This window comes from Lineus longissimus, chromosome 10 (genome assembly GCF_910592395.1).
Source record: "Lineus longissimus chromosome 10, tnLinLong1.2, whole genome shotgun sequence".
In the NCBI taxonomy this organism is placed as follows: domain Eukaryota; kingdom Metazoa; phylum Nemertea; class Pilidiophora; order Heteronemertea; family Lineidae; genus Lineus; species Lineus longissimus.
Window position 1 is genome coordinate 11519026 of NC_088317.1, and position 27032 is coordinate 11546057.

Sequence of the window (27032 nt, forward strand, 5' to 3'; positions counted from 1 at the left end):
AACAATGTGAATTACACTGAATGAATCTGATCTTTACCTAACAAGCAGAATGATTGCTCAAGTAACGCCAGATGATATACACAATAGCGCTAATGTCCTGCAGACGCAGGGTCACTATTCTGACATCCTTTCCCGGATCCGGGATCGCGTCAGTGCTGCAGCCGTATTTCAGGTAGTGTTTACATCCGCGCTATTATCTCCTTTATGGTTTATAATAGGCGGCTCAAATTTCAGGAAGTAACTAAGAATTAATGTCTGCATCAACTCATCTTTTTTAATTCAAAATCTAACGAACAGTAACCGAGAACAAGGCCCCCAAAATTGGAGGAAAAAAGTTTTTTTAAAAAACCGCTACAAATCGTCAGTCACCGAAATATCTGAATCTTTATCATCAACATCACTGAACCTGTCGAATTCCGAACCCGAATCCGGAAGCAAGTCCATAAAATCCTTCAAAGACGTCACTAAATGCCGCCTATTACATGAATTAGCATATCAATGCTGACATACTTTATGCTGACACCACGCCAAAATGGCCGATCTACGTCAATAAACTTCCTGGTTCCAGGAACCCTACGAGATGCCTGAATAGAAAATAGAAGCTTCTCTCTTTTTAGCTCACCTCTTAGCAGAGGTGAGCTTATCCCATACCGTGGCGTCCGTCGTCGTCGTCGTCGTCGTCGTCGTCCGTCGTCCGTTAGCAGGGCACGTTTCGTAACTGTTAGAGCTATTGAGTTGAAACTTAGTAGACATGTACCCTTATGTAATGACACCTTGGAGACCAAGTTTCGGTCCGATTCGTTTCATGGTTTGGCCACCAAGGGGCCAAACGTTAAAAGTGAAAATATGCAATATCTCCCTTAATAGTAGTCGGGAAATTTTGAAAAAAATATGGTAGGTACTTCTAGCAAAGGTGCATCATATATCCTCCGGGTTTTTGATTTGACCTCCTTTTCAAGGTCACAGAGGTCAAATGGTGTAAATTGGCCGTTAGGATGTAACGATGGCACGTTTCTAAACTGCAATGACTATTGATACCAAATTTGGTACACATTTACCCCTTAGTCAGGTGATCTCAGGGACCGAAGTTTGGTCCAATATGATTCACCACTTGACCACCAGGGGGCAAAATCCAAAAACCTTAAAAATGTGATTATTCCTTAACTTCTTGCCCGATTGCCACCAATTTGATATCATGGGTACATCTAACCACCATAGAGTATATGTCACACAGGTTTTTAATTTGACCTTCTTGTCAAGGTCACAGAGGTCAAATGGCGTAAATTTGCTGTCAGGCCGTAACTATGGCACGTTTCTTAACTGCAATGACTATTGATCACAAATTAAGTACACATGTACCCCTTGGTCAGGTGATCTCAGGTACCGAAGTTTGGTGCGATCTGATTTGCCGTTTGGCCTCCAGGGAGGGGGCCAAATCCTAAATTCTTCAAAATGCCATTATTCCTAGTAATGACTTGCCCGATTGGCACCAATTTTATATCATAGGTACATCTAATTCTAACAACCATTCAATGTGTCACCCGGGTCTTCTTTGATTTGACCTACTTTTCAAGGTCACAGAGGTCGAATGTACTGTAAATTGGCTATTTTGGGGAAATTGTAATTGCTTGGACCTACATCAAACCTAACACTACGTGACACAATACCATGCTCTTTATCCATCTTTCCTCCACATGAGGTGAGCACAATGGCCCTGGCCATTTCATTTTGTCTTTCAAACCAGGTCACGATGGAGCTTACCAATCAAAAACTATGATAGATCAAAGTTGGAGTAGCCTGTAGTCGGCGAGCTGAAGATTCGCACTGTTGGAATAGCACTGAGTAATGGCGGCACCCGGGTTATCAGAATAGATTTTCTACGTCGAGCAAAGACGGCTAACGTATGTAAAGAGTTAAGAGGGGGGAGGGCAGCGGTCGTAAACTTGAGCTAAGTTTTTAGCTCACCTCTTAGCAGAGGTGAGCTTATCCCATACCGTGGCGTCCGTCGTCCGTCGTCGTCGTCGTCGTCGTCGTCGTCGTCGTCGTCGTCCGTCGTCCATTAGCAGGGCACGTTTCGTAACTGTTAGAGCTATTGAGTTGAAACTTGGTACACATGTACCCTTATGTAATGACACCTTGGAGACCAAGTTACGGTCCAATTCGTTCCATGGTTTGGCCACAAGGGGGCCAAACGTTGAAAGTGAAAATATGCAATATCTCCCTTAATAGTAGTCGGGAAATTTTGAAAAAAATATGGTAGGTTCTTCCAGCAAAGGTGCATCATATATCCTCCGGGTTTTTGATTTGACCTCCTTTTCAAGGTCACAGAGGTCAAATGGTGTAAATTGGCCGTTAGGATGTAACTATGGCACGTTTCTAAACTGCAATGACTATTGATACCAAATTTGGTACACATTTACCCCTTAGTCAGGTGATCTCAGGGACCGAAGTTTGGTCCAATATGATTCACCACTTGACCACCAGGGGGCAAAATCCAAAAACCTTAAAAATGTGATTATTCCTTAACTTCTTGCCCGATTGCCACCAATTTGATATCATGGGTACATCTAACCACCATACAGTACATGTCACACAGGTTTTCAATTTGACCTTCTTGTCAAGGTCACAGAGGTCAAATGACGTAAATTCGCCGTCAGGCCGTAACTATGGCACGTTTCTTAACTGCAATGACTATTGATCACAAATTAAGTACGCATGTACCCCTTGGTCAGGTGATCTCAGGTACCGAAGTTTGGTGCGGTCTGATTTGCTGTTTGGCCTCCAGGGAGGGGGCTAAATCCTAAATTCATCAAAATGCCATTATTCCTAGTAATGACTTGCCCGATTGGCACCAATTTTATATCATAGGTACATCTAATTCTAACAACCATTCAATGTGTCACCCGGGTCTTCTTTGATTTGACCTACTTTTCAAGGTCACAGAGGTCGAATGTACTGTAAATTGGCCATTTTGGGGAAATTGTAATTGCTTGGACCTACATCAAACCTAACACTACATGACACAATACCATGCTCTTTATCCATCTTTCCTCCACATGAGGTGAGCACAATGGCCCTGGCCATTTCATTTCACTCTGAAAAAATTTAGGGCTTTGGTCGATTTCATAAAAATCTTGACAGTTTTACGTGGGTCAGCATCTTGCTTTTCTTGATATTTTCTCTGCCTTTCACGTGCCAACTGCTTCTGGTGCTTATCCTTTTCTATGGCTCCTTGGGAAGGCTTTCCTTTCGTTAACTCTGCTTTCAGTTTGCGACGGTTCTCCTTATTTCTCTCCTTGCACTTGTTTAAATACTCCTGGTACTCCTGGGGGTCTTATTCTTTTGATTTCTTTCGGTACAAACTTGTACGGCTGAGGACCATCTTGCTGGCCAGGAGCATGCACTGATGAAGGTACCGTTTGCCCTGAAAAAAGGTGGAAGTTGGCAGTCAGAACTTGTGCTTTTATTTCTATATATTTTACTTAAAAGGTAGGTAATAAGGCTTATTGTCATAGTAGTTGTGATTCCACTACATGTTTTAGATCCATTTCTATCGGATCCGCATGAGGTCCGAACTTCGCTTAGTCCGGACTAACGAAGGTGGTGCAGTTCGACTACAGGATTGGTAAGTTAACAATAACAGCAACAGATGGCGCCACGCTATGCGCGTTAGGCTAAACTCTTCAAAACTGGAGGTTAGTAAAATAGGTCACTTATGGCGGCGCCAATATTAGTTCAGGAAAAGACGGTGAAAGATGGAAAATTTGTGCCTTATTTTTGTAAAAATGGTACTTTCGAGGAAGAACTTGGCACTGGAGAATGTCCCCACACCATCCAGGGCATCCAGGTTACGTCTAGAAGGCTACAGGAGACGTCGGCAGAGGAGGATTCAGCAGTTTATGGCGATGTTCCTGCCGATGTTGGCATTGCTGCTTAATCACTTCCAGCAAGATCGACTTCTACTGCGACAACAGCCTACAAGAATGCCGCCAAATATGTGGATGAGGGAAAGGCAGGGTACCTTCTGGCGTCATATCATACTTAGGACCTGGAATGACTGGGACTGGCATGAAATTTTTAGGATGAAAAGGGGTACATTTCAGGTATGCACACTTGTTTACAATCCAATGCCATGAATGCAGCCGGCCCTAGTGACGAGTGTAGACTTAGTATTGTCACTAAACTCATCATGTTATGAGCAATAGAATGACAAGATTAAAAAAAGAAAATATTTGTGCAAAATGTGTTCTTTTATTTTCAAAGGAACTTGCATAAGTCTACCGATACCAGTATATTATTTACAATAGTAGTAATGGAATGCAATCCCCATTTCTAAATTACTAATTACTACAATATATTCAAAGTCTAAAGGGCTGTTTCCACATGAGCGTCAGCGCTAGCGTTATAACGCTGCGCATTGCGCGACGTGATACACCCGAAAAACGCGCTGCGTAGTACGCCGTGCTATGCCTTTTCCACATGAGCGCAGGCGTCAGGCGGAACGCTGTACATTCAACGCCCGCGAAGCCGATGTACCTCGTGATCAGACAGTCAACATGGCCGATTCGGACAGCGATGTCGAAATGCTCGCTCTATATTTGTACGTGAAACGTCGAAAATCGAGAAAGAGACGCCATGACTTTTGGGTGCACGATATAAACAAGTCTCGCCGTCAATATGGTGAATATCACCATTTGGTGCGAGAGCTGTTCTCCTATGAAGACGGAAGAGGCTAGAGAAGCAGGTCCAGGACAGATTGCCGCGAAAATTTATAAATAGTTCGGGAAACTTATAAATAGCTTGGGAAACACTGTGATGTCACTGATGACGTAACTAGGGAATTCTCGTTGATTAAAATAGATCAATGCACGTGGGTTTGTTTACGTGGAAGACAGCTAATGAAATGAATTAATATCAAGGGAAATAAAGGAAATATTGAAATATTTTTTTAAGGAAACCAAGTCTAAGCCCTTTCACACTTAACTCCAAGATCTTATTTGTGTTTTTGAACACCAGTGAGTAGACTCCATGGCACCCTGGCACACTCTCTATTTAGATAAAGGGGGATAAAGGGCCGGGTGGCTGGGGAGATATGGCAATTGTGTAATGCATTTTCTGTCTCCACTGATCCAATGTTTGTTAATCATGTTGACCACATATGTTGCCCACATAGCTGCCAATAGGGTCCCTTTAAGAGAGGTTCTGTTGCCATAGCTGGCCCTTCTGGAATAGGGGAGGGGAGATTTCCAGGATTCCATGGTAATTGGCGCATGCCTCCAACTATCAATCCAGCATCCTCTTGCAAACAGGGCCTACTCCTTACGCATCTTTCTGATTGAGGGAGTAAACATATCGAGGCCACATATCGAGTGATCGATGGCCAGATTTGTCAGGATGTCAAGCCAGCTGCTCCTACCTCTTCGAAGGGGGGGGGGGGGGGTTAATAGAAGACAAGGACTTGCTAGTTCTTCTTCATCACCATTCTTCATAGTAAATATTTCAGATGCAAAGATACAAAACAAAAACAAAGTACTGCTATTTGTGACATAACACAAACTCTTTATTTATCCACAAAATGATGAATTTCCTTTACTGTACTCTTGAGTCCCGTTATTACATCGTAAAACACCTTTAAAAACTTCTAAAGCTCTCAAATGAAATAATTTTGAATAAGCAACCTCAAATGCCATCCCATATATGAAAAACAAAACTGAGCAAGCCAAACTGTTTCCCTGTACATAGGGCCAGGAAATCGAACAGCAACCCCTGATTTCCAGCTCAGAATGATCCCAGGTTGTAATGCACCAGAAAGTATTGCTGGCTTTTCAGCTGCTGCAGCCGCTGGAAAAGGATGAAGCTGCTTATGAAATGAAATGAAATGAAATTTATTTGCCTAACACGTTGGCATTCCTTTGGACACCATTTTATCAGGTACAATATTCAATGTAAATTATGCTGATCTAATTTGGACAGTCGACACTGGATTTTGGCTCGGTATATGTGACTTTGTATGTCTTTGCGAGTTGGATAAAATCGCCGATCCAAAATACTGGGCATTTCATCATCACGGAAAAGTTCGTTTTTTACATAAATCTCAATGTGGCGCATCATTTCAGAACATCTAGACACTCCCTCTCTCACGAGGAAATGAATTTGCCAAATGATTCTCTCGTCCACTGGCTGACGAATGCCTGCACCCTGCAAGAAATTACAAATATTTTAGCTTTTGTTGTGATTGCAGAATACCTTGCCACCATCAATGCTGTCTCAATCCCCCTTTTCAGCCTATTACAATGATCGTGATATTCAGCACCAAGTTTATATATTTAGTGCCAAGTTTATAAGCCTTAACCTACCTCACCACCCAGATGGTTCTGGTGGTTATCTGGCGACGGAAATTCGTACTTTATGCAATGATCAAACTCAACCGTTCCACTACCTTCTTCAAGCCTTTTTCGCAGGGACTTCGATGTCTGGTCTCTTTTGGAACATGTCCTTGTGTCAGCAGTAATCTGAAAGAATATGTGCCAACTGCTTTAAATTTAAAGCAAGCAATCTAATATTATATTCAGTAATATTATTTGATGGTTGTTAGTTGTATCAGGAGGAATCCTGCCTATATCCATCAATCCATCTTCAATAAAGAAACATGTATATTAGGTAACCGATTACACACAGTAACTTCAGCAAGTTAATCTCACAGCGAATAATAAAATGCGATGATAGTTATGTTACCTTAAATTCAGGGAAGTAGACTATCTGCCGCAATGTCATTTGGGCTGGGCAATTAACTTTTTTGGTAGGTTGCACCAGTCGCCTTGTCTTGTTTGGATAACTGTGATCACTGCATTGCTGAAATAGTAGAGTCTCAAAATGCTAATTATCATGATTATCAATTCTTTGCCATCAATGACATATAACATTTAAGTAAAGATTTAACAGATCTATTTTCGAGCTGGGGAGAGAGCAATAAATGTGTCAATCTACAATGTAAATGTAACTCATGTTGCGAATAATACCTTCCGATTCCTATGGCTGCTTCCCTCGCCTTCTTCATTAAACTCCTATCAATTCCTTGGTGGAAACGAAGTTTCTTAACGCCAACCACAGCAAATGGTGTTGCTCCTTCCCAGTATATCTAAGGGGGTTTCTTTCTTTCATGAAAATCTGGAGAGAAAAGTATGATTATCAGTACAATACAATATTACTTTAAAAGGGCGACAGAAAGGCAGCCCTTACTTACTACCTTACTAATGCCATGGGATTTATGCAATATCATTCCTTCCTTCATAGCTACATGTACAGTATAGTTAGTAGTATAGTTATCGACGGACGGTAGCAGTACCGGGTGGGCAGCATTACTGAGCTATAGACCAAGAGGCCCTACGCCTAGGGGTGCCTAGGCTAGGCCCTACAAAAGAAGAGTGGGAAGTGGCAGCGCTGCCCGCCCCCCTGGCCCTGGGCAAGACTGACATATGGGACTGACATATGATTCAGCTAGTCTGTAAGGCGTATAGCCTACACGCCTATAGCCTACACGTACCCGGCTGTATGCCGGGTACGTGTAGGCTATAGTATAGGCCTAGGCTTATATGTGCATAAATATTATGATCGATAAATCTGTATGTAGGCCCTACCAACATCATGATGTGATGATAAAAGCATGTATGTGAGGCAAAGACGCCTACAGTCGAAATGATAATGACTTAAATATATATGCCAAATATATATGCCTGGCTAGCAATGGGCTAGCAATAGCAATTCATGTAGGAGGCTATCGTGATGTACAAGGACCGATGTACCATGTACAATGACAATGTACATGTATTTTGAATGTATTATATATACGTCATGTACATGCCTTTGAGGAATTTGCCAAAGTCGGGATCTTTCCAATACGTGATAAAGGTAGTTTTCGTAGCAGTTTCGAAACTCCGGATGGGGAGATGAATACGGGATAAATCAGCCTCTGTTCTGAACTTCGTCTGACCCTTATACATAGATGAATCGTCAATTTCTGCGTCCCAATACGCTTGCCACTCCGGTTGAACCGGAGGGACAGCTGTCATAATATTGGTCGCCATATTGGGTTGATATTTCCCGCAAAGCAGGCAACCCCATAATGACGTCATCAGGGACTTTCCCAAACTATTTATAAATTTTCGCGGCAATCTGTCCTGGACCTGCTTCTCTAGCCTCTTCCTATGAAGACAAGTTCTTCATTTACTTCCGTATGGTGCCCGCAACATTTCATGAAATTCATGCCCTTATTAAGGATGATATACAGAAAGAAGATACCTTTTGGCGAATGGCCATTGGCACAGAAGAGAGACTAGCCATATGTCTAAGGTAAGAAATTTATTTTCAATCTTCTTACATGTACAAAATAGTGTACCTTTTTAGACCAGGACTTCTTTAAAGCAATGACCATTGCTGCTGAGACTCGTTGGTGGTCATGGGCCTGCTCACTGTGCAAGATGGAGATGGCTGATTGCTTCCGAAACGTTGGCCAAATTGTTGGGAAGTGTTTTGACCACTCTGAAAAGCAGGTACAGGGTTAGATGCACTCTTCTGATGCCTATTGAAATGAACCTCATCAGCAGGAAACACATGCCTCATTTGAGCCTCGTGGACAATTCCATGAATCTTGAACTTGATGTCGGCTACAGCTCGTGCTGGCAGCGTACGAACAATGTCGCCCATTGACTTCATAAATCTATCGATGTCATCAAGTTCCTCCTTCGGCTGTGCAAGAGGTACATTACGGTTTTGTTGGAGTTGCTTCTTTTTCTCCGAAAAAAAATCGGAAACTACTTCGTCGAATTCATCCTTTGACTTCCGCTTCTTACTTGACGATGCCGATGGATTGCGAAAGGGCGTGGGAGTGCTTGAACGGGAAACACTACTCGCTGATGCCACAGAGACAGAGATGTCCTCATTCTCACAATCAGATGATCTGGCATCCTCTTCCGCTGCGATACCATCGTCATCAACCTCATCTAGTTCTTGGGTATCTTGACCAAGGTTGCTTGTTGTTCTGTAATAAAAGATTCAATGACATCAATGTTTGGCAAACACAAGAACGCTGATACATTCAAGATATTAAATTTGTCGTGGGCGGTCGTTTGATGTCGATTATTTGTACGTACTCACGATCATCCAAGGAAGGCTTGAGGAACTCTAGGAGCCCAGCATACTTGTACTGGGTCACTGCCTTTGCTGCTTGTCCGCTCTTTGTCTTCGTGGCATTTAGATATCTCCTGTAGTTATCCCGTACTGTCTTCCATTTTTGTTTCACTTCCTTGACACCTAAAAAAAAAAAAACGTTTATTTTTGTCTACGTTTGTCTTTTCAGGTTCCTGGCAACCGGTGACTCGTATTCCACCATTGCATTCAGCTACCGAATTGGCATAGCCACGGTTTCTAAAATAGTCGTCGAAACATGCCAAGCCATATGGAACCGACTGGCAACACCAACGAATCAACTATGGTCAGAAATCGCGGAAGGATTTCAAGACAACTGGCAATTTCCTAACTGCTTGGGGGCGCTAGATGAGAAACACGTGGTCATATTTGCTCCTAAGAAATCTGGAACTATGTTCTTTAATTATAAGAAGACATTTTCTGTAGTGCTTCTCGCATTGGTGGACTATAGATACTGTTTTGTGGTGGTTGACATTGGCTCGTATGGTTCCAACAGCGACGGTGGAATTCTGAAGAAAAGTGAACTGGGGAAAAAATTGGCAGACAACAGGCTTCAGATCCCAGAGGACAGGCCCCTGCCAGGATTCCCTGATACAGATAAAGTTCCCTATGTTATCGTTGGTGATAACGCCTTCCCGTCCGGGGAACACCTCATACGTCCGGTACCTGGCAACCACCTAGCTCATGATGAACGAATTGACAACTATCGGCTGTCGCGGGCTAGAAGAATATCAGAAAACTGTTTTGGTATTCTTGTCGCACGATGGAGGCTGTACCATCGGAAGATTCCCTTGCAAACAAAAAACGTGGATCATGTAGTCAAGGCCACCTGCATTCTGCACAACATGCTGCAAATGAAAGGGATCCCAGCTCCACCACCCCCTCAAGATCCAGCATTGCAAACCAGACAAAAAGACAACCAGAACGCCACGATTATGAGAGATCGAGACGGGATCGGGGGCAGGCCACCAGTTGAAGCACTTGCTGTACGAGAAAAATACAAGCGCTATTTCGTGTCTGCTGTAGGATCTGTGCCTTGGCAAGATACCTATTGCTTTGGTCATGCAAACTAGATCGGACAAACTCTTCTGACATATGCCTATCTGTAGTAAATATGTGAATAACTGATTTTCATCATGTTTTATATACTTACTATTAAATCCAACTCTATCTAAAATCGTTCTCCAGATGTCATCCTTTTTGAGAGCATCTTTGAAAAGTTCTGAACTCTTGTCGTATAGACCAGGATTTTTCTCCACCTCCACAATCAATTTTTCAATTTTCCTGTCCACTTCGCTCCTTCCCATGTTGACGGTTTGGAAGTTTTCGGCAAGATGACAAAGCCATTGATGATCACATGACATAATTCATTGAAATAACAATAGGTTTATCAATACTCCGCTGAATTCGCTTGGTAAATCACGCTGCGCTACAACGCTCGAATGCCCAAAGGAGCATATAGGCGTTCCGCGCTGCGTGGTCAAAGCGTCGCTTTGTTAGCGCAACGCTCATGTGGAAAGGGCTCTATGGAAATTCATTGGAAGGATTTTAAAGCGCATTACGCAGCGCAATGCGCGGCGTTATAACGCTAGCGCTGACGCTCATGTGGAAACAGCCCTTAATAATATGGTTTGTACATAAATGAGTAATACAATTCTCATCAGCAATGTAGTGGCTTATAATCTCGTGAGGACTCTTCTTGCAATGTACTTCAACGCGTGCTTTACAAAACTTCTCTTTAATGGTCAAACACGGTAAACTGAAATACACAAATTGAACCCAAACTAAATGTTATGACATGTATGAAAAGGCTCAGACTGGGTTCCCGAGACAGGGGAAACAAAGAGTGAATAATATTATACAAGTGAGTGAAAAAAGGCCTATAAAAACTTACATAACATTTTCCACTTTGTCCTCTATAAACACTACGATATGATTTAAGGATTATGCGTAAATTGTGCATAAAAAGGCGGAAAAAGACACGGAAACGGAACGGGAGCGCGCATCCGTGCGGAAACGACAACAATCCTCACCCGAGAACCCCGTGACGTCAGCCAACACTCCCCGTAGCGTTGCAACGTAGCCGAGGAGGGTGACGTCACAGGAAACGTAAAGAAGAAAAAACCCGCGAAAAACCCACATGGCGAAGCGCTGACATTCTCCCCCCCCAGTGGACTCTATACAAGAGTCAAACGATTTATACACATATATTGATAATAACTAAAAGGCGCAGAGCCATAGTCCAAAAAACTATCCACGAGATATATACATTGAAATGATTAACATCAGGCGTAGTCCGAAACCTTAAATGGTTAAAATCCTTTCAACAACGTCTTAAAGTCTATAATGTCAATATCGTTGGAGGATATTTGTTCTAGTGTCTGTTGGACGAAACGTTCTCTTCAAGCACGGCCACCTTCGGCACTGGACGCGTGAATTCGCTCGTTGCCGTCCTCACCCTGACCGCACGTACTCTTCCGTCATCGCCTGGCAGGATCTGCACTACGCGCGCCATTTCCCACTTTCTGCGAGGCAACTGCTCATCTACCATTATTACGAGATCCCCTTCACCGACATTCTTTTCTTCCCTTCTCCATTTTTGACGGATGGACAAATTGGGTAAGTATTCCTGGAGCCAGCGTTTCTGAATCCGGTCTGCGACTACTTGACTCTGACGCCATCCTCGTCTGCTGTTGATCTCCCTGTCTTCAAAGTGATCATGCGGGAGGGTGTTGTCTTCTCTTCCAAGCAAGAAGTGATTCGGAGTAAGAGGGCTGAAATCATCCGGATCCGAACTTGTGTGTGTAAGAGGGCGACTGTTCAGTACTCCTTCCGTCTCAATGAGAGCTGTGCATAACACGGATTCTTCAACCTTGGATGCGCCGAGGGTTGCCGTTAAAGCTCTCTTCACTGAGCCAACCAGCCTCTCCCAGGCTCCTCCCCAGTGTGGAGCAAGAGGGGGGTTGAAATGCCACGCGATTCCTGAAGGCGCTAGGAATCCCCGTATCTTCTTCTGGTCCAGGCTCTTCAGACAACGCTTTAATTCTTCATCAGCGCCCTTGAAATTTGTGCCGTTGTCACTGAATATCTCCTTTGGATGGCCTCGTCGTCCAATAAAGTTTCTTAGGCAGAGGATAAAGTCGTCAGTCTCTAGAGAGTCTGCCAATTCTATGTGTACGGCGCGAGTGCTGAGGCACGTAAAGAGGCATCCCCATCTCTTGATCGATGTGTTGCGCCTGACTTTCACGAGCATTGCTCCGAAGTAGTCTACTCCGGTGTAGTAGAAGGGTCCCTTGGCTGCATCAACCCGGCATCGGGGAAGGTCTTTTCCTGATCCTCCATGATAACAAATTACTCAAAGCCAGTTCAATACTCGCCCGTACCTCCCGAATAAAACGTTTAGAACGTCTGTCTTTTATCCCTTCCTTTCCCTTGTTCTTGATTTTCGTCAGGGATCCCGCTTGTCCGGTACGTAGTAACTTTAGCTTCTGCAGCATCGCTCTCTTGATCTTTTCCTGATCCTCCATGATAACAGAAATGTTATTTTACTTTGTAGTGGCTTATAATCTCGTGAGGACTCTTCTTGCAATGTACTTCAACGCGTGCTTTACAAAACTTCTCTTTAATGGTCAAACACGGTAAACTAAGTACACAAATTGAACCCAAACTAAATGTTATGACATGTATGAAAAGGCTCAGACTGGGTTCCCAAGACGGGGGAAACAAAGAGTGAATAATATTATACAAGTGAGTGAAAAAAGGCCTATAAACACTTACATAACATTTTCCACTTTGTCCTCCTTTAAAACACTACAATATGATTTAAGGATTATGCGTAAATTGTGCATAAAAAGGCGGAAAAAGACACGGAAATGGAACGGGAGCGCGCATCCGTGCGGAAACGACAACAATCCTCACCCGAGAACCCCGTGACGTAAGCCAACACTCCCCGTGGCGTTGCAACGTAGCCGAGGAGGGTGACGTCACAGGAAACGTAAAGAAGCATCCTCTATAAAAATATATTTTTGCCTAGTAGGTACATGTACTGTTTTAATAACTATCAGTGTGATTTACTGAACTGAATGTACTTCTACCCTGTGTACCCTTGTAACTTACATGAAGTAATACAACATATTGTAATATATGGGCTTGCGCCCTCCAGGTTCCTCTGCTCCTCTCAATTCGGACAACACGTATGTCACTTTTATATCATTTATTTTGCTCCTTCCTTGATGGGAGCCAAGGCTAATCTCTCGAACTACAGGTTTACTCATGGCGGGTTATGTAACCGAGCCTGGCATTGGTTGACCAGGATGATACTAAGAAACTGTTGCCATTGGTACCTTATACAAATATATATGTTACATCCCCCCGATTTAAGAAAATTTTGCAAAAATTTTAATCTATACTATCAATTAAACATTTCAATGATATATTTATCTATTGATTTATTTATGTTGAATGCATAACTTTGAAAGAATTTATGTAATCATTTACTTCGAGAAATGCTTCTTCCTTGTGTAGTTGAGCAAATTACTTCAACGCAAACGGAAGCATGATTCAACATTCGTACTGTTACTCTTTCAACCACTTGCACTCGTAAAAGTATTACGGTAATCTTATGTAAATAAGATGCTAATATGTTGTAATCTAATCATCTAAATATCTAATGTAACCCTGAAATGGAAAGTAGAATCAAATCCATTCACGCGTAACAGTATAAAATTCAGACCGCAAACATGAAACATTCCCTAAATGGCTACTTCCAAGTAAAACCGGTAAAAGTTGAAGAGACCACGAAAACATGGAATCTGATGAGATCCCGTCGATTAGAGCAAGATAACCATGAATTGGATTCAGAAAATACCAGTACAACCTAAGCGAAGGATGACTTGAAAAGCATCAATGAAGCAAAGTTAAATAGCACTATCGAGTAAAAGAAAAACAACAGAACACAGCGTGTGTTGTTTTAGCAAAACATAAACCATAAACTGGTAAGTATCAACTCGTGCTGGAAGGAGATCATACTGAGGTGAAATCCCAAATCAAACAGATTTGCAACTCTGGAATGCAGTTTCCCATATGGAACACACTATCAATGATGAACTAAACACCTTCATAAATCACCTAACTTTACATAACTTGTCTGACCTTCAGGGGTTACCAATGACTACGAAAGTATCTAAAATATACCTTGAACAATTATAAATGTCAACACACTTTTGACTGGCGTGTGACTAACTCAACTTATGATTGGCCGTGCCTTGAAGTTGAGGGATTAAACGAAAAGCCTGCTCGTGAAGTTGCGCGGGGATCCCTTGCATGACCCTAGAATGCCTTTTACCAGAATCTGCTTGATCAAACCTAAACATTCAGGATACACATGGATTGCCCACCAATACCGTTCCCATGGAACCTTCTCCTTTCCGTCGGTGATACTAAGACCCGAAAATTTCCAGTGACTCACCCGCCAAGTTGCCATCCTTAGCCGCCTTGCCGGATTTTTCACCGGCCAAGCAAAATAAAATTCACATATCTTCTCGTTTGATCCCGTTGTACCCTGTATATCAATTGAAAGAGACTGCTGATTTTACGCCGACAGCTATTATCATCCACCTGCGGCACACCTGCAAGCACTCTTTTGACATAATTAAAAACAACCGCCCCCGCTCTGCCGCTAGCCGATCATACAGGTGCGCTTTTGTCCACTCCCTTGACCTTGTTGCCAAGGCTACGGGTGATTGTTATTGGCCGACCGTCGTCTGCCGGAACACGTGGATATTAATGGTAGTAGGCCCTACTGTTGTACCGGGTAATTGAGATGGCTGGCAGTCGGGTTGCGGTGGGATAATGATCGTTGAGTGACGGCGGAATGTTTATATGCGATATTTACGGCTGTGTTTGTGTAACTATTGGCTTGGATTTAAGCATGGCGGAGGGGAATTTAAAGAGGGCGGCTGCAAATTTAACAGGGCGGGCTAATTTTAGACGGGGCGCATTTTCACTGCTCAAATTTAAACGGGGCGCCAGCGCCCCGTTTAAATGGCCTGGCGAGAATACTGACTAGGTTTAAGGAGATACACCGACTGTCCAACTGCATACAATGGACACCTGTCCAACCTGTCACTTATTTTCTCATTTTGTGCGTTCTGCTGGTTCCTTTGCAACTCAAGCATAGTTCCTTCAGATTCTCAACGTACTTTTTGTAGGAATGTGACAAACCTAGATCAACCTTGAACCTAATGCCACTGATATCTGGCGGATTGCGAAGAAACAACAAGTAATGTGGGGAATGTCCACCAAGGTGGGGTGACGAAAATGAGTTGTAGCTGAACTGGGCTACTGAGACGTAGCGAACCCAATCATTACCGTAAGGACCTAAGTTAGACTTGATCATGTCTCCTACTGTACGCATATGACGTTCCAACATCATTGAGCCATGATTCTCCACACTGACGCAACGCTGGTCGATCCCAAGTGATGAGCAAAGAAGAGAAAGCAGTTTCCCTGTAAGCGAAGTCGCCACATCTGTTACAACAACAGACGGGACACCAAACATGGTTACAACCTTTTGGAGAAAGGCTTCGCAAATTGTCTCAGCCGGTAGGGACTTCAACAGAGTACATATTATGTAGCGTGTGGCTGCACAGCTGACGATCATGATGTGCTAATAACCAGTGACCGAACTTGGCAACGACTTGAAATCTAGATTGATTGTCTCGAATGGACAAAAACGATCTGGAATGCGCGGATGATATGGACGCAGGTTATCGGTTTTACCCTTGATCTGTTGACACCGTGAACAACCTTTGATGTAGCTTGCTATACGCTCAAACATGTTATCGCAGAAATAGAAATTCTGACGGAGAGTCAGATAGGTTTTAACCATACCCGTGTGTGAACTAAGCAGACCGTCAATATATCTACTTATGATTGTGTCAATGTACTGCTCAGGTATAGCTAACTGGAAGTTTAAATGATCATCATTGGTATGAAAGAACAACCTAAACAAGACATCATTCACCAATATGAACTGTTCCGACCTGAGCATGATTGACCGTGCAGCACGCTTATCGCTAGGCAAGATGTTGTGTGCTATTTAATCATACACGCTTTTGAAAGCTGGGGAAGCCTGTTGAGCCATGTGCAGAGCATTAACCTCGATCGGGAGATTATAATCCCTAATTACTTTCCTCTTGATTATGTCTAAGATGCCATAGAGCTCATACTGCTTCGGAATGTGTTTGGCTACGAGTGCGTCGATGTTGGATATCAAAGGCGCGGCTGGGCGTATCTGGTCAGCTGATGGTGTCAGGTGCTCTTCATCTGAACTCGTCGGATGCGTGGTGGGCGGTACCAATGTATCTGGTCTTATCGTTCTCCTATCAACAAGTCGTGGTTCTGGCAATGTTGCTGGAGTGGGCGGAGTCTCTTGCGTGCGAGCGCTGGCTGCTGCTGCGAGGCGAAGGCTGGTTGGCTGAGCTACTGGCTTTGGCGCTGCTGGTTCCACTGGGATTGGTGGCGCGACTGGGTGATCTGGGCTCGGTGCACGTGGTCTGGCTTGCTGCTACGGGAGGATGGACGCTGTTTTGTCCTGTGGCTTGAAGAGAGGGGCGGGCGTTATCCCCATCCGTTTGGCGTACCCACGTGTTACTATGTGCTCGCTCCTCTGGGCAGGAAACAAGCTCTCGTCGGCCATATCGAACGCTGGTACGATCTGCGTAACCAATGCAACTGGTAAAATCTTATCAAACACGTCATCGTCATCACGTGGACTCCTTGACAGAAAATCGCTCAATTCCATATCGCTACCTTTACGATAACCTAATTTGAACGAATACAAGGACAAGCGTTCAAGAAGTTTTTGCAACCATTGAGTACTTGGCGCCGACTTGGACTTAACAATCTGCACCAATGACGAATGATCCACAAATGCATCAAAAACGTGAGAGCGAAGAACGTGATCAAACGCTTTAATGTTGATGAAGAGACCAAACAATTCACCTCGCTGACTGAATAAGATTGCGCCGCTTTGGGCAAACGCTTGGAATGATAAGCAATCAGTCTCTCCTTTCCGTCTACAATTTGCATGAGATGACTACCCGTACCTATCCTAGATGTGTCCGAATAAATCACAAACCAACCATGTCTGTTTGGCGCATGTGAGAGAGCTGGGGACACGAGCATGTCTTTGACTTTGTCAAATGCAAGCTGGTGTGCATCTTTCCACTGAAAGAGCCTGCTTTTCTTTGTGAGCTCCTGGAGAGGTTTTAGATGTTCCTGCAACTTTGGAAGATACATGGAGAGATAATTGACTGCACCTATGAATCTACGTACTTGACGTCTAGAAGTTGGAACACTCATCTTGCGAATTGCTGTGCACTTATCACTCACTGCCTCAATCCTTACGTAACATCAACTCGGATGATATGACCAAGGTAGACCACATGGCGTCGGAAGAGCTTAACCTTTCTTGGACAAATGCGTAACCCATGCTGAGCCAACTTTGCCAGCACCTTGCGGAGATGAACTTCTCCGGTGTGTTATCCGCGTTCCAGCTTCTCTCGACCTGAATCAGGCTAGATAAGAACCAATGTACTTTAACATCAACACGCGACACTCCAGCATGTGCCGTTAATTTTTGTTGGCGTACTTATCAGTGGCCTATGACCTAGACTCAAGTGGAGTGTCACTGATGCTGCACTGTTTATGTTAGGCCCGGGGCATTGTGATATAGCTAATACTGTATACTGTATACTGTATACTGTATCGCTATGTAGATAGATGCTGGTGCGATGGATGCTTTCGAGGATGCTTTCCACTGCTCGTGGTATGTTCTGACATACAGTGTGTCCCATGATAGCTGCTGGCCTACCACCTATTCTCAGCTGCCGGGCACTCTGTATAGAAAATGACACAACTAGCTGTTTAATAAAGCCTTGTTTGCTTACTTTATGATTGCAATACATATATTATAAGTCATCAATACATGGGAAACACATTAACCTTATAAAAATGACCACAACGGACAAGATCAAAAGTCAAACTTTCGTCACGAACAAATTGTTTTAACATAGGCCTACTATTCTTGCAGACAGTCATGACAGTGCCTTATATCATGTATCAACATCTATCCCCTCTTTCCTGATTAGAGGTTCAAAATTCCTTCACACCCCAGTGTTGAAGAAGGGACTCGCAGATGCGCTTCTGCCGATATATTTTTTGGGCTGCTCCGTCTTTCTGGTAGTCTTTAACCGTAGGAATGGCACCCAAATGTCTGTCCATGTACTGAAGCTCGAAACGCTTGAGCTGTTCCTTGACTTCAGAAAGCCTCCGTAATGTTTTTGTCATCATAAATGCCTTAGCCTTTTCGTATTTGTCACGCACGTCCTGCCTTCCCGGCGCAGATTTCAATTGTTTCCTGAGCGTAAGAAATGAGGATCCTTCCGGTGATTCTCCAACAGCGTAAATGAGTCTTTCGCCGAACTCTGAGGATGGTCCAACCGAAATTCTTTCTCCTGCAAGTAATAAAAAAGTGATAAAAAAGAAAAAAGCGCTTTCAAACGATGTATGCATGCATGCCCCAAGTAATCTTAGATACCACACCCAAATACAATGATGCACTATTTTGCTTTTAGTCCTTATCAGGAATTGTATCTGTGGGGTTCCTTGGTTTGGAAAGCTTCAGGCGTTTAGGAAGCGGGGTACTAGTCGCTGAAATGAAAATAATGACGGCCTTTATCTATGACGAAGAAGAAAAATTTGACACTACGAATATTGACCACGGGGTATCTTTGTTACTAAACCCGCACCGAATAATAGGGAAGGAGAATATGAAAAAGCCACTTACCAATCGGTTCAGGTGACTCACTTCGGCCTGTCCTCGCCTGGTTATCCTGAATACTGCACGTAATAGGACCCTTTTTGGCGCAGCTAATAGGTGAGGGATTACAGGATGTTGCCTGATTGGCAGCTAGGGGTTCTGTTTCTGTGTCTGTTCCTGGTGTGTCATCTTTACTGAGTTCTGAAAAATGTATAGAAGCAGCAGTGTTTAATGCTAAATTGCCATTGAAAACAGTTGCTCTATGCCTGCACAAAAAGTATTTTGCGTTGTTCATATATATATTTACCCTTTGGATCACTGCTGTCATTTGTAGACACCTGGTTCATGCTGGCCCCCTTATGACGGACTCGTCTCCGTCGCTGCTCTCATCATATTCATGGCTGGCTTCGTCAAGCTCATTAGCTTCATTTTCGTGGGCGATGGAGTAAGCTAGAAATAGGAATAAAGGAGAAATTATTGACTTTCTCATCTAATGGTCTGTAATCCTGAAGAAATGGTTAGATAGGGAAGAACGCTATGTTAATTACCAAGTGGACCAATGATGTCATCTTCAGATATCTGTGTCATCTTGATGATCTGGTCCTGATCTTCGGATTCATCCTTATTTCCCTTGTCATTGTCTTCGTAGTCTGTCTCGTCTTCTTCAGTTTCTTCTCCTTCTGAATGGCCTGAAAGAAGTATGCAGTTTATGTAACACCATGCAGTTAAATTATTCGAATATTATCTTCATGTTCATATTTGATAAAATATTTAATCTTAATGGGAAAATGTAAGGCTAAATATCATACAAACCTGTCAAGCTGAATGACGTTTTGTAAACATCGCCAAGGTTGTCTCCGTCATAGATCCGTAGTGTGGGTAATGGCAAAATAAGCGTTCTGTCCTTCACCATTGAAACACAGACTTTCCAGCAAACCTTCAACCTCTCTAGCTCATCCTTCAAAGACGATGATCGGAAGTTCTTCACCGTGGCGTTTATCGATAAGCGTTCTTGCTCATCCGCACTATCATGGAACTCAATCCCATTTTCATCTGCCTTCCACCAACACCCTTGGCCGTCCATCATGAAATCGGCAATGCGTTCAAGGTGACTTTGTAGGAGTGAAGGGCGTTTCAATACAATATCTGCTGGAATGACAGTATTTGGCAGTTTTGGCAAGGTCCTGTATTCCACTGCTATTCTTGACTCTTGTTTTCTGTAAGAACTTGATGATTCCTTCATTTGGTACCGTATCAAGGCATTCCCAATAATACCACCGGGACGTCTAGAACTCGTTGCTGATGCTGCACGTTTTATATCCCCAAACGTTCTTTCTTCCTGCTCTGCTAGCAAGGACTGTGTGGTGACAATCCGAAGTAACTCAGGCGCATGGACACATATCCGGTGGAAGTAGCCGCCGAAAAATTTTCGTCTGGTCATTTTCTTTGGTTTTGACAGAAGCTTTCGACAAAGTTCACCGAAAAGAAATGTCAGGTTGTACAACCGAAGTATTCTCTTTGGTGTTCTTTCACATTCCCTACCATAAACGATGGCTGCAATTTCTACCAACGCACGGACAAGAACAGTACAGTCTCTGTCAACTTCACTGCCCTCGTTCTCTAAATCGATCAGGTGTCTAGCTAAACGTATCATTATTAGCCTTGCATCACACCCTTCAACTTGCTGCTTGTCCCCCTTGGCCAAGTCGCAAAACCCCCTCAAATCTACTCCTGTGTCATCCTTGATCTTGAGGGGCAGTTCTTCTAGAACATGCTTACACATATAGGATATGTCATGTAGGGCTTCAAATTCAGCAACCTCATAGTGTTGGCAGCAAATGTCTTCCAGTGGTTCCGTTGGGTCGTATCCTAAAACTGCAGGCATTCTCTGCAAACACTGCAGCTCCTCGTTCAGTAAGTCTTCGAGCTCTGGCTTACGGCTTCCTTCATCATATGGAATATTCCTACTCCGCAACTTTTTTTCGATTTCATCCTTTCGCAGATTTGATAAGGGGTTTATTGTCCCATCTTTGTACCTCAACCACAAACTGCCCTTCAAAAACAGCATTTGACGTTCTTTTAGATTCATCTGATTGGATGAACAACGGTAGGACATAGTGAGATTTGAATATGATTCAGCTGGTAGGCCGCATAGAGCTCGCAGGTGTTTTTGCCCAGCCTCTAAGTCTCTTGCCGGCTCATCGCCACTAAAGAATCTCAGCGAATCCTTGTACGCGACACCATCTCTTGTAGCCACTGGTTCCCTCATACGGAGAAGATCCTCCCTTCTTGTCTCCACATACCCAAGTTGGTCTGCGTCACTGGCAGCGGACCGACCGAAAATGTACAATCTCGGGACTTCTACGAAATCCTGCACGCTGAACCCCTTGTCGTGTGGGTCAACGAGCACTGTACTCTTCATCATTGAGGTAATTTGCTCTGTCGTACAACCAAGTGAACATCATCATGTAATGGGTACTGTTTAAAATGCAACTGTGGTCATGCCAAAGCTTTACGTGTCTAGTACGATGGACGTCTTCAAGTTTTTTTCTGTCGGCTTCTTCATCACCAGTTGAATTCTCCCCCAACTTGATCAGCTGTTGACGTATGACAGTTATATCCTCTTCTCTGTAAAACCCATCACGGTGTTTCCTCAGTATACCTTTCTCCTCTTGGCGAAGCAGTTCCTCTTTTCTTATTTTTTGAAGTGAAAACTTTCTTCCAAACACGGTAACATTGACTTTTTCTATTTTACCAGTCGATGGATCAATTATGGACTTCTCATATGTTTTTGGTGCAACCATTTCACCTACATCTATGACCCCTTCTTCGATCATGTCCGAAATCTGTTGTCGTAGAGTACGCGCAGGTCTTTCAGCGGCAACAGCTATGTTGGTTCCCTGGATTCGCCTTTTCCCAACCCTCACTCTCTGCGGAACGTCACGTCCAGACACAGTCCTATCCACGTTGAAGGAGTCCACGTCAATACCATTTTCCTCCGCGAATTCCTTCAGGATATAACCGGCTTTTGACGATATGAGTCCTGATGTACTGAGAACAGGATAGGTGTCCGTTCCCAACTGTGTCCAATTCACTGAGCCTGCTGGAATTGTCTTCATATTGTTGAGAAATGCTTCCTTATCGAAATCATACAGTTCAAAATTTGGTGTTTTGCTGCGTGATTGAGTGTCATTTTCCAACCTTTTTTTCATACGTTCTTTTGCCATGTCTGGTGACTCGAAATATAGCTTCTTCCTGCGCCTGTCATAAGCGGAAAACGATTCTCCGTGCGATAGCAAGCGTTTGGCATCATTTCCGTCACTACTCCATTCCCTTTCAACGGACCTAACCTTTTCCTGCAAATACAAATCCTTCTCCTTCTTTGAGCTTTTTTTGATTGATGAAATTCCCAGATCTGGTGCATTGGATATGGCTTGCAGAAATGGCATCCCATACTTTTCATTGAAGGCTGGTTCCATTCCCTCTTTGACGATTGCACTTGCTGCTCTGTAACAATGTTGTTTTGTTCGGGGTGTGGTTAGTGGTACCTGATTTTGAATGCTTTGTGAAATGTTCTGACATACAGATTGCAGTGGTGTGGCACATCTTTGATAGCCTGGAGTTTTCATTAGCAGTTCACTGACCCTGTCACAGTCGCATGCTTTACAACGCTTTAAGCTATGTTCCTTCCGTTGGTAACTTGAATATTCGTTCTACTCCCTAATAGAGAAATGTTTTAAGAACTGTTGCTTATCATTTGCCAATATCTTCTTATTGGATTTGTTACACCTTTGCTTTTGCTCTCGTAGTATTGGATCTACTGTCCTTAGAAGGTTTTTAAATTCCATTAGAGTAACTTGCATCTTTGGGGAATCCTTGGCAAATTCCTGATATCGTTTGTAGCGATCTGATATTGTGGCATGAGGATTGGTGTGTGAAAAACGTTTCTTCCTTTTCCTCTTACCTTCAGCAAGATTTTCTTTATCAAGGCCACCATCCTCACTCTCTGACCCTGAATTGTCAGAACCTTCCTCTTCATTCAGTTCATTTTCAAGACTCGATGCCCCCTTTGAATATCGACTTATTGCCACTTTGGCAAAGTTACACACGTTCATTCTGAACACGTCAATTTGTATTACTAATGTACCAAAACGTCAGAGAAATGTACACAAATCGATTGAAATATCCAGTGAATTAAGCCTATAAACGTTATTTTGTAGCCTACATCCCAAAGCAATCAGTGCGACACATTAAAAAAAAAATGTAATCCTGAATTTGATCAATGTCAAAAGTGGTTGAGGGTGGCATTCCTACAAGTTTGCTTTCGAATACAGCATTGGATGGTTTGCTTTCAACAAAACTTTCCCGCTCCCGCCAAAACTTGAATGAGTCATGTGACACAGAAATATACTACAGGCATGACATGGCAGGCCTGGCAGGTCAACCTATCTACAATGTACACGAACGCAACTACTGAAAATAAGCCTAGCATGTAAATTGCGATATTTCTAGACAATATGCTGATACCATGGACCTATAAAGTAAAGTTTAGTTTAGTTTAAAGGTCCTAGCTAATACCCTCATCATCCCGAGATCAAAGGTAAAGGGTGAAACACGATATAAGACTGAATGAAACGGGGGGGGGGGGGGGGGGGCTATATGTTGGCCTAGGCTATCATCCTTTCAGTCCTAAGCTAAAACACACCAACTTGTGATAGGCTGCATAGGCACGGCTCCCCAACTTGAGACTACACCCATGACTCCAGCATTCTTGACAACATATAGCTACCGCATAACAATACCCTTTATCATGGTACCCCAAATCTTCAAACAGAATTTGAGTTAATGATGTTCAAAGCCGTTTTGAACCACAGACAACAAGCCACGGCAGGCCTGTGTTTGATAGTCACTATGCCACACTATCCTGTTTCCTTCACAGACCACAATGAGTTAACAAATATGCCATCTCAGATAAGTCGAAGAGATGCCAGAACTGTGACCCACATGAGTCACCTTGTAATGAATGGCTCGTGTCGCTAGACTATTGTTTACTTCTGCATTGCTTGATGTGGGAACATTAGAGAAATTTTCTAATAAAGTGATTTCCTATACCGTTCATAAAGATTATGTCAGCCTACATGCCTGAGAGCATTCCATAGACCTTGCACAACAGCCCAGTCTTTTACCCTTTCTTAATTACGTTTCCATTTTCACATAATTAGCAAAAAGAACCATGCGCTATAGCAGGGAAAGGGCTTCACTGGCAATATATCGACACCTGCGGACTTTTTCAAGAAGGGTAAAACAAATATGTGTGTATGGAGTAGTGACACATTGATTTCCATTGGTGCTAAAAGTATTCAGTTTCACATGGTATAGGAATTCAACAATAACTGATTTTGAAGGCCCTAAAGCAGGAGGAAATGAATGGGTTAATCTCAGGAATTATGACTCATGTCATCATTTGACTGAAAGGCACGACACCTGAGGATCAAAATTATAGCATGATTTACATACTTTGATAGTTGGCATAGAGGTTTAATGGCACATAATGAACTGCCTGAATTCACAGTGCGCTAGGCCCAAGATTTGAAAATCAAGGATAACACACCGGAGTTTGTGCTCTGCTACGGATTGTGAGAACAAGATTATATCATCGTGTATATTGATGAGAAACTCATGTGAGTCGGGGATCTCACCCAAGATTTGTGAGAGCGCTTCCTGAAACTTGCTTGGCGAAACCGTACAACCCATAGAAACCTTCCTATAGTAATACGAAGAACCTCCGTGGTTGGAATTGATTCCAACAAACTTTTGTGCCTTTTCACTCAATGATAGCGAATAGAAAGCACTTTTGATGTCTAACACACTGAGAACCTACAACCAGACCTTCCTATCCGAGATATACTCTCTTTCAACAATGAAAAAGGGTGATTGATCTTTTTGATCCTAGAATTCAAGTACCGAAGATCTGCTACAAGACGTTTCTCAGTAGTGCCCTTTTTGGCAATGAGAAATACTGGTGAAGTATACGATGTGTGACCTTTAGCTAAAACGCCTAGTTTTACCAACTTTGACATCTCCGCATCTATGATGCGTTTGTTTTCCTCTGAAGCCGGATAGGGGCGGATATAGAAGGGACTGGGGTCTGAAAGATCAAAGTCTACCTCGATATCTGGACAAGAGCCGAGCTCGCCGTATAAGCTGAAAGCCTGGCGGTTTTCTTTCACAAGATTATAAACTTCCTCCTCCGTGGGAGTCAACATACTATCAGAAAGATCCATCAACTTCCTAATCACTTCCTCTTCTGTAAGCTGTGATATTGCATCATCAGAGGTAAGATGTGGATATCGTTGAAGATTCTCACGCTGGATGGCGGACATGTGATCCGATGGGGCACAACCCCCTGCCGATGGTGGTAAACCTTCAGCTGCCATCACCAAGTGAGTTGTGTCAAGTGACGCAACAGGCCTGTGTTTTTGCAAACAAATGGTATCCGGTGTGGTGTTTGTCACGCGGATAGTCACTTTACCTTTCCTGAGCCGGAAACACATACGATCAGGGCCAATCTTAGCGAGATGGTGCCCAGACTCCAAGATGATCTCTGAGTTGCGTAACAAACTTGGAACCTTTGACCCTCTAAGCTGTACAAACTTAGTTTCCCGAGGTTTGATAAAAACCTGTTCCACTGGGCCAAACCATATTTTCCTTGGTTTAACCTTAAACCTATTAGACGAAAAATCCAACTGGCCTCCTAATTGACTGAGAGTAGAAGTACCGATAAGCATTTCTGGACCAACAACATTATCATAAATAATGGCGTAGATTTTAAATTGGTTGCCCTGGAATGAGATTTTAAGGGTAATGGCAGTGTTCGCCTCAAGAAACTGTCCATTTCCAATACGAAAACGAATGGGATCAATTCTTTCCGGTTTGATGCCAGAAAGATACTTCGAAGCTGAGATACACGTTGTGCTAATCAAAGTTTTAGTGGCACCACTATCTATCAAAGAGAGAACGGACTTGCCGTCCGGCAAAGTACCCTTTATAAAATTTCGCTCATTGAGCTGTAATTCAACGGGCTTATCGCCTAGATACTCAGCTGCTGCGGCTACATTTTCGACGTTTTCAGAACGGGCTAACGGTGGCTGGTCTCTTGGGACATCGGCCCGTCCTGAAAATGTGACGGCTGTTGCTGGTACATCTCATACGGTGGGCGTTGGCTATACTGGTATGCGTAGGGCTGCTGGTTCCCCGGTTGTTGCTGCTTTTCTGCCATTTTCTTCCAACACTTTGCGATTCTGTGCCCTGGTACTTTGCAATAGTGGCACTTGCCGGCAAACTGTCTACTTTCACCGGACTGCGACTGTCACGTCCTTCGAGACACTTCTTTGGTCTATCTTCCTTCTAAGGATCTAACCTCCTCTGCCTTGTGGAATGAGTCGAAAAGAGTAATTACTGACGATTGTAAATTTTATTCTTCTTGTCATCGTAAAACAGGCTAATCGACTGACACGTTATTTTTCAGCCGATGTAACGCTCTTACAAAACTAACAATGTAACCAGATGTAACAATTGGCGCGCACATACTCCCCCCTTGGAGAGTCCAGACTAAAGATGAGTCCAAAATCAAATTTAAAGCGCCACTTGAGAATCCCTGGGTAAATCTAAATACCGTAAAAGTCCAACATACTTCTCACTTAGAGAAACCACTGTCACTAAACCATGCGGATTGGCTCGAAAATGTCCAAAAAACAAATTCTTCTGATCAAAGATACGGTAACACACGGAGTCCCACGCGTAAACATAACAAATCACGATGCGAATCAGGGTATGAATCAAACTTATGAACTGCTAACAGTAACTAGAACGCGGAACTATCACGTAACACCGAACTTCAATCAAAGGGTGAGGGCCTGGGTAGACAACCAGAACACCTTAAGGAGTGCTGGGATTATTCTGCCCGCGGTGCAACTCCTTCGCGAATGCCGCGGATATTTCACAG

General features: G+C 43.3%; 2 protein-coding genes across 2 annotated transcripts; both read right to left on the reverse strand.

Annotated features, from left to right (window-relative positions):
- Positions 1-5940: 5940 nt before the first annotated feature.
- On the reverse strand, positions 5941-7260 carry LOC135494318 (calcium-responsive transcription factor-like). The gene is made up of 4 exons (XM_064782232.1): positions 7252-7260; positions 6736-6852; positions 6357-6512; positions 5941-6198 (listed from the first exon to the last, which is right to left on the reverse strand). Exons 1-4 carry the CDS (start codon positions 7258-7260, stop codon positions 5941-5943), a joined length of 540 nt encoding a protein of 179 aa, XP_064638302.1.
- Positions 7261-8415: 1155 nt separating this feature from the next.
- Positions 8416-10511, reverse strand: LOC135494319 (uncharacterized). The gene is made up of 3 exons (XM_064782233.1): positions 10358-10511; positions 9150-9309; positions 8416-9037 (listed from the first exon to the last, which is right to left on the reverse strand). Exons 1-3 carry the CDS (start codon positions 10509-10511, stop codon positions 8416-8418), a joined length of 936 nt encoding a protein of 311 aa, XP_064638303.1.
- Between the last annotated feature and the right edge of the window lie 16521 nt (positions 10512-27032).